At 39.7% G+C, this 8,735-nt stretch overlaps 1 protein-coding gene across 1 annotated transcript; it reads left to right on the forward strand.

The window, feature by feature from the left end:
- Positions 1–863: 863 nt before the first annotated feature.
- On the forward strand, positions 864–7,935 carry STRAP (serine/threonine kinase receptor associated protein). The gene is made up of 9 exons (XM_010152473.1): positions 864–1,009; positions 1,699–1,780; positions 2,030–2,102; positions 2,671–2,767; positions 4,139–4,276; positions 4,848–4,984; positions 5,708–5,857; positions 6,335–6,400; positions 6,996–7,935. Exons 1-9 carry the CDS (start codon positions 885–887, stop codon positions 7,055–7,057), a joined length of 930 nt encoding a protein of 309 aa, XP_010150775.1. The 5' UTR covers positions 864–884; the 3' UTR covers positions 7,058–7,935.
- Positions 7,936–8,735: the final 800 nt, after the last annotated feature.

An 8,735-nucleotide genomic window follows, 5' to 3' on the forward strand; every position in this document is an offset into this window, starting at 1 on the left:
CGAGCGGGGTGTCTGTGGGACGGGTAGGGGGGCGGTGAGCGGTCGTTGCTGGATAAAGGCAGCTGGCCTCTGATTTACCCCATGTTTAATTATCCGGTTAGCCTGGGGGGTATCACAGCCCGCCTTCGCCTGGTTTGGATCTAAACTGGGGGGGTGCGGCGGGGGGAACCTCGAAAATATTTCTTTCTAAACCTGCTCACTTCTGCTGTCTGTGTACGTAGGCTGCAGGCTTTAAGAGAGCTCCCGTTTACTCCAGGCCTTGCTGGACACAGAATGATGAAGTCTGACTCCTTTACCTTGAGAACTCTCTTGTTACACGAATAGCATTTTGCCTCCATGCCTGCACGTGTTAATCTTACGTGTGTATTCATAAGTATGAAAGCACGTTGCTTTCTGTCTCAGAGGGCTTCCAATTCAGCTCTGCATCTTGCGTGAACAACTTTTTGATGGCCTCCTAGAAAAAGTCAGTTCCTCCAGGAGTGATTTTTGCAACATCTCCATACGTGCTTTAAACATATCCCATTTCAAACACAAGACTTATTTCTGAGTACTGTTAATATTGTGCCAGAGCAAGAAAGCAAACCTGGCCTTCCTGAAGAAAACTTGAGTAAAAGACCTAAAAGAGGTTCCTCTTCCACCTTAGCGCAAACCTAAAGAAAACTTTTATCTCATTTGAGGCAGTATTTTAATGTCAGTACAGTTTTAGATACATGTAGCAAGTACAGCGGCGTATCTGAGCTCTGTAGCTAAACTCCTACAAAGAATAGCTTCACAAAGCTTGTGGTACTTCCACCTGCTGGTGCAAGGGAACCTTTTTAAGAAGCTTGCCTTTTTTAATCATGTTACCTGAACACTGGCTTTCTTTTTGTGAAGATGGTAAGCCTATGCTGCGTCAGGGCGACACAGGAGACTGGATTGGCACGTTTCTGGGTCATAAAGGTGCTGTTTGGGGTGCAACTTTGAACACGGATGCCACTAAAGCAGCTACAGCGGCAGCAGATTTTACAGCGTAAGTGATTAGCTGTCTTTGAAGTCTGTTGTAAATTAGAATAATTTGTTTCTCTTCAGCAACTGTTAGCTTATTTATGGCTAGCCAGATTAAAACGTAGAGTTTCAGGTTCTTGGAAGCAGCTACTGTTGGTTCCATTGTGATGAACAACGGTTACTGGTTTTTGATAAATACTTATTTACCCTACAGGTTTGTTACAATAACATTTCTATGTGGCTCTAATCTGTAGTTACAACAGTTGCAAGACTGATTTTTATATTTTGCTTCTACCAGTTAACCTGTTATTTTTACAAGAGTTTTCTTATAATAAATCTAGCTAATTATTTCTTTGATGTTGTTTGTGCTGTTTGCAGCATATATTAATATTTGGCAAGTTGAAGCCTGTTAGTAGAGGGCAAGTTGTACTGAGTTGCAGAGAACTGCCTTTGTCTTAAAACTCAAATGGTAGCTATTCTGCATTATCCTGACGAAGAGGTTAAAGGAAAACGGTGGGATAGTACAAGAGGAAGCTTCATTAAAAGCATATAAAGTATTCTCATTGACTAACTGGGCTATAAATTACAAGAATGTAGGATTTATGATAAAATGCTATGGTGCTGTCAGGAAGGATTGCTTACAAAATAATCTGACTGTTGGGGTTGATTAGTCCTGGTGCTACTAAAATGAAAATGTTTTCTCTTGCTGTTTAGCAAAGTGTGGGATGCTGTATCAGGCGATGAACTAATCACATTGGCTCACAAACACATTGTCAAAAGTGTGGATTTTACACAGGTATGAAAAACCTTTATACCTTATTCCCCAGGGCAGTAAGCTCGAGTATGTTTTGCTGTTAGCTACTCTTCTGCTTTTTATGTGTATATCTTAACAGACAAATAATCTAACATGCCACTTCTGGTTTTTAAGATAACTCAAATGTAGTAAGAGGCTGTCTGAGAGAAAGAACTGTTGCTTTAAGACTCACAGCTGAAGGCTGGTATTTTGATTCAAAATAGAGTTGACCCTTTATAACTTCTGTTTCAGGATAGCAATTATCTGTTAACAGGTGGACAAGATAAACTGTTGCGTATCTACGACTTAAGCAAGCCGGAAGCAGGTGAGTCTGCTTTTAGAACTGATTCTTGGTTTTTTGGAGCTAAATAACAGTTGTGAAATTAAGAGCTACTTTCTGCTATGAATGACAAAAGATAAAGTTGAGAATTGTTTTACAAATGTAGTGTCTATAACCTCTTACTACAGTAAGATGATTTGTGTTGTTTAAGTTTGTTTTTACGAGTGAATTAGAATTTATCTATAATGGACTGCAAGGATAGCATGTTTTCAGTTCAGTGCAGACTCATTAGGAATAGGTCTACTTAGTTAAAATTGACATCTGAAAGAAAAAGGACTCCACATATTTAAATGTGTTTAAATTCAAGTTGATACTGAACTACTGATGATTGGTATGAAGTTAGAGAACCTTGATGATAACCTAATGAAGCTTTTTAAATTTAGGCAAGCAGATGCCCAGTTTACATTTATTCTGTTCCTGGCATAAGATCTACAAACAATGTCATAAGTGCTTGAAGTTATTTTATAGTCTCTAGTACATGGAAATCCATATAGTTTAAGAAAGCTGTATTTAATTTTCTTACGTGTATTAAAATATTTGGCTTTATTTTAAGAACCTGACGTTGTCAGTGGACATACTTCTGGCATTAAAAAGGCTTTATGGAGCAGTGATGACAAACAGATTCTTTCAGCTGATGATAAAACTGTCCGGTAAGAAAATGTAACTTTAAGTTTTCTATGAAGCTCACTTTTTATTTATTTTCATAATCCTTGTGAGAAGACAGTTATGCTGATCGATACTAGATTATTATGGCTGCATGCCTAGTACAGTCCCTTTCTACTGTTGGAGACATAACTTGTAATAGTTCTAGTTTACCCCATCAATGTGTCCTCCCTGGCAGGAAGAGGTGGTCTGAGCGCTGCATCGTAGAATAAATCTCTGCCTTTCAGAACCCTAGAGAAGATGAATTTCTCGATGAGGTCTTGTGAATGCACATTATGCTGAGGTATTGCTGCCTTGTCTTCTGCAATCCAGCTATCAGAGATGCATAAGGCATGGACTAGTCAGGGACTGGGATGAAAGACTGCATTGTTGATAGACATGGCTTACTTTCTTTCCCATTGCTGATAAGTTGAGTAGGCTTTAGTGTTTTTATAATATGGCTCATCCAGTTACAGTTTGGTGTTCTGTTCATGCCCAGTTGGTGGATGTGATGGAACCTAGACAAACCTGGCTGCTGGGGGCATGAATTTACAAACATCCTTCCTCAAATTAAGCTCTCTGGAAAAGATGGGCGATGTGCCTTACTGCTTCCTCAGCTTTCTGGCTGAAATGACCAGTGTCACCTCATGCCTAGCTGTCTCACCATTCTTATATTTATGGCACAAAGGAGGGAGAAATACAACGGTCTTTCCATCTTCATGGAAGAAAGGCTGGGAAGGTGAAGTCACTGGTGCAATTTCCCTGCAGTCTCTATTTCAGCTCCTGTTCTTTTCGTTTTCTTTGTGTTCAGGATAGGCAAGAGCCTAGTCTTGTTTATTTTTCTCAGGATTGTAGCAACAAATGCAGCAGTCAGCTAATGAATGCAGATTCTTTCTTGTCAGAGCAAACCAATTTAATTTCTGTTTAGATAGCTCTTGCTCACCTAGATAGAAAACTCATCTTAAATGAATCTCTATTCTTTGTATAAATTGGGATTATAGTACCTCTTTGCCTTGTGAGGTAAAAAGGCAGAATGGAATCTTCACGCCTTGCTTCTAGAAAGCTGTGTTGCTCAGGAGACAAGGTGATTAATGTCTAGGAGAATCCTTGAGTAGGTAAATGGTATGGGTACCATTTAATGTTGTTGCATTAAGCTTCAAAAGTAGCAGTATTTTAAAGTAAGCATGTCTACGTTCTTACCTCGGCAAAATTTTAAGATAAGGATGCCACTGGAGATCCGAAGCACTTGTGGAATCACATGATGTTCTTTGTTATGTGGCTTTTTTGATCCAAATCTTGCCATGGATGGGAAATGAAAATTTGTTTCATTTGCTGAAGTAATCTGAGAGCCTTTTTCTACTTTTTTGTTTCCTCTTAAGCCTCTGGGACCGGAGTACCATGACCGAAGTGAAGGCTCTAAACGTTGCAATGTCAGTGAGCAGCATGGAGTATGTTCCCGAAGGACAGATACTGGTGATAACCTACGGGAAGACTATTGCTTTTCATAGTGCAGAAACGTGAGTCCAAATCACAGAAATTTTACAGGTTGAGTAATGGGCTTGGCTGTGGGTAACAACTGAGTGTACAAGGCCAAAATCGCCAAGTTGTCAGAACTGGCATTAGTGGACATCTTTGCTTGCCATCTTGACAGATGTAGAGTGTGAAACAAACTGCCCTTTTGTAAAATAGCAAACCCAAACTGTGTAAGGCGCTAGGCTGTAAAAGTTTGGTGCCATTTCTCGTATTTCACGCAATTAGTAATTGTGGTTAAATTAGGTTACAGCCAAGTTTCAGTTCAGTGCTTTGCAGGGAAATAATTATGTCTACATATCTCTGATGTTTTAAGACAGCAAGTTACACGTGTGTATTCCAGAGAGTAGTTCAGAACGTGAGCCTTTTGTTTTGCTTGTTCTGCACTCTCTTCCAGCTTGATGAGTGGGATTTGCAAGTAAAACCTGTTTCAGAAACTGTGTGTGGGTGTCTCTTGCTTTTAAGAAAAGCAGCTGTGATTAGTCAAATCACAGTTTCTTTGCTCTTGGGGTCTTTCTGTTTTTAAATGAACTCTGTTAACAAACTTTTCTCCCTCAGTCTAGAGCAGATTAAGTCATTTGAAGCACCTGCTACAATCAATTCTGCATCACTTCACCCTGCGAAGGAATGTTTGGTTGCAGGTGGTGAAGATTTTAAACTCTATAAATATGACTATAATACAGGAGAAGAACTAGGTATGTTTGTCTTCTGTAATCAAAAATGAGTTCTGAAATGGGTATTAGATTAATGAAATGATGACTAATAAGTGAAACTGTTGTACTCAAAGATTTTAGTGTAGCATGCTGTGTAAGAGGGTGAAAAGGTATGTTATTAGTTAAGCATTTTTCCTGTCTCAGTATACCTAATGTTACTCTTCTAGAACTAATTAAAGCCTCTATTAAACAACGCTTTGCATCTGTTTAAAAAAAGTTGTCATTCTGTGTTGCTGCAATGACAAATGTTTGTGAACTTAGTGTTATACTACAGCATTCATTTAGATGTCTGAGTTGCAGCTACTTGCTTTTATGAAAAATGTGATATATTTGTGTTCTTGTTAATGAGATTTCTTTTTAAGAGTGTATTTTGAAGCTTGTCTGTTGATCCTGCCCTTGTTTAAAATTGAGTGGAGTGAGTAGTTGAAGGAACAGAGTGTGTACTTCTCCGTGCTACTGAATTGCTTTGTAGTTTTGCCTTGAATAAATAAGCACCTGTTTTCTTGCAGTTAATAAAACGTTAATATGTTCCCTAAATGAGAGATCTTTGACATAACAATAGCGGCCTTGATTTGCATCACAAGTTAAATATGGAGAAAGTCCCCCCCCCATCAGTGTTTTGTTGTCTTCTGACCAGTTTTTACTTACTAATTTCAGTTGTTGACCAAAATTCAAAATTAATGGTCTTAGTATGTTCTCTTACAGAATCTTACAAAGGACACTTTGGTCCAATTCACTGCGTGAGATTTAGCCCCGACGGAGAGTTATATGCAAGCGGCTCTGAGGATGGCACACTAAGGCTGTGGCAGACGACAGTAGGGAAAACCTATGGCCTTTGGAAGTGTGTAGTTCCTGGTAAGTGTGCACTTGTTCCTGGTGAAATGCGACCGCTTCACATGCACATCTTGAGCAGTACCTGTCATAGGTGGTAAACATCATCTTGGTTTCATACAGTAACTGTACTGTTTTCTGAGGGTCTCGATATCCACTCAAGCCTCTTAGATTTAAGGATTTACTTTTGTAGTTGTCATGGAAGCAATTAATTTCAAACCTGAAAGCTTATGACATAAAGGCAGACTGTGGATAGTGAAGCAAATAGTCTGTGTATTTTTATGTCACAGAGCAAGAAATAAGGATTGCTGTGTCTTGGAGATGCAAGAATTTCAAGATAGAAGTGTGAATGATAGGTTTATTTTACATTGTACTTTGGTTCTGTAAATCTGGGGGAGGTGAGTGGAAGGCAATGTCTAGAAGACTGCAAGTGAGTATCAGTGGAATTGCTTACCCAACTCAGCAAATGTATTGATTGTTTTTTCTCCTTCCACTTTACAGAAGAGGAGAATGCAGAAGCAGCAAAAGCAAGGACCACCCTTCCAGGAACTGCAGAGGAGGAAATAGGTAATGCCCTGAACTGCCAGCTTTAGCTCAGCTGTGTTAAATGATCAGTTGACACTGTAGCATTCTTGAGTATGGAAGAGGTAGTTTTCCACAAGTATCTTCTAGCACTTCTACTCTTCTGAAAAGGTCTTTGAATGCATTTTCCTGCAAATGACCATGTGGTGTCAGACCAGAGTAGTGACTAGAGCTGTGCAGACTGAACGGGTGTTGTAGAATCATAGAATGATTCACAGAATGGTTTGGGTTGGAAGGGACCTTAAAGCCCATCCAGTTCCAACCCCCCTGCCATGGGCAGGGACACCTTCCACTAGATCAGGTTGCTCAAAGCCTCATCCAGCCTGGCCTTGGACACTTCCAGGGATGGGGCATCCACAGCTGCCATGGGCAACCTGTTCCAGTGCCTCACCACCCTCTCCAGGAAGAATTTCTTCCTGATACCTATCTAAATCTACCCTCCTTCAGTTTAAACCTGTTATCCAGTAACTGCATCAGGTTAAATGGGAAAACAAACTGAACTTAAAGCAATCCCTGCAACATTTATTTGACTTATGTATCTAAGGTGAAGTTAAATGATACTCTTTTTATTTAATTGCAGAAGATGTTGCCTCTGAAAACTCAGATTCAGTCTACAGCTCAACTCCTGAAGTTAAGGCCTGATTATTGCGACTGTTACGCAGCATATGGACATGTGAGACTAAATCAAACGAACAGTGATGAACAGCAGCCTTCCAGAGTGCGCCCTCTACATATGGAAAAGACGGGCAGTAATTGATGAGAATGCGGTGGAACTGGCTAGGTGTTGTCTGTAAGAGAACCGAGTATCAAAAAAAAAAAAGACAAGTAGTAGAGTTTTGCTACCTTTTTAGCATAACTGCCTACTGTCTTTTCAAAGAAGTGTGCAAGCCAAGATCCAGTCTCTCCAGTTTCAGTTAGACTCATTGTAGTGTGTTTTCTTTATTATGGAGAAGAGATAAAATGGCTTTTACCCATTTGTTGTTTTCTTGAAAGTTGGAAAATTTGGCTTTAGTTGAAAGGAAGGGATTATGTACTAAAAGTATTTGGTTTGGGTTTTGTTTCATTGTACACTGCTTCTGAACGTTTAACTGTTTTCAGTTGTCTAAATAAAATGCCTTTCAAAACGTGTATGTTACTGGTGAGCGTTGGGTTCACGGCCTAGAAAAGCTACCCAGTTCATTATGTAATCCTTTCTAGTTATCTTGGTTTTGTATTCTGTAGAGGGAAAGCCATAAGAATGTTTTAGTGTTGGTACAGAGGGTGGCAAGTTCTCCGATCTGTAAGCTTTGTGTCTTTCTATTCTTTGAAGGTTGAATGTAAACGTGAGTCTCTCAAATCCAAACCAGTGAAAACTCCTAAACTAAGCGTGCTGCCTGAACTATTTGGTCGTACATGAAAACCTCAGAGGTTGGCTATGAATCTGGATAAAGCTTGGGTTTAGTCCTCCAGACTGGATAAAAAAAGTTACTCTTTCAAGGTTACAAATAATATTTTCTTCATTAAAGAAAATATTGCCATTCTTCCATTTGTCATGTCCTTTAATGTTATGCTGAAAGGTTTCTGTAACACACTCTATGCAAAGGAAGAAAGTGTATTCATACACCACCTTTTTTTTTTTTTCCATATTCACACACTGTTCTGGAATTTTTTCCCTGGAGTACAGTAGTGTGCTTGTCTTAGAAAATTGAAGCTTAATGTTTGAAAACTGGGGTATATATTGAAACATGGGCAATTCCATCTGAACATAAAACACCTTTCTGTTGCGAAGGGCAGTCAAATACTGGGAACAGGTTGCCCGGAAAGGTGGTGAAGTCTCCATTCTTGGGAGATGCTTAAAGCCCAGTGGGACACTGCTCTGGGGAACCTGCTGTAGCTGAGCCTGCTTGATGTGGTGATTGACAAACGTCCCTTCCAGGTTCAGTTGTTGAGGGAGAGGGGGGTGAGAAGGAAACCGAAGAATGATACCATGAATCATCGTTTCTTGGTGTAATAGTAACATTAAGGATATGTTATTTCACAACTTTATCCCAAGTTTTGCAGTTACCTATTTGAAGTTTGCTCCAAAAACAAATGCAACTTGCAACCCTCTGATTTACAGCTATTTTTTTCAGCCTTATTAAATCTAGTACTTCAGCCCAGAAGCTGCTCATTTTACAGGCTGAAGGACATGTTTCAAACAAGCTTGCAAGACCCATCCCTTGGTGAAATTTCTTGCAGGCTGTGGTCTCTGCTGTATTTCAAGTAGGCTGTGTAGCGCTTCACAGGGAAGCGTGGAATCGTGTCCTCAGATTTTGGAGTTACAGCCCTTTGCTCCTTCACA

Source organism: Eurypyga helias, unplaced genomic scaffold (assembly GCF_000690775.1).
Source record: "Eurypyga helias isolate BGI_N326 unplaced genomic scaffold, ASM69077v1 Scaffold38635, whole genome shotgun sequence".
NCBI lineage: Eukaryota > Metazoa > Chordata > Aves > Eurypygiformes > Eurypygidae > Eurypyga > Eurypyga helias.

What these genes read in the sequence shown, in the direction of transcription:
- STRAP (XM_010152473.1), top strand. Translation starts at nt 885, where the DNA reads ATGCTGCGTCAGGGCGACACAGGAGACTGGATTGGCACGTTTCTGGGT. An exon ending in CTTAAGCAAGCCGGAAGCAG is followed by an intron (nt 2,103 to 2,670) that starts GTGAGTCTGCTT and finishes CTTTATTTTAAG; the next exon opens with AACCTGACGTTGTCAGTGGA. An exon ending in TAATACAGGAGAAGAACTAG is followed by an intron (nt 4,985 to 5,707) that starts GTATGTTTGTCT and finishes GTTCTCTTACAG; the next exon opens with AATCTTACAAAGGACACTTT.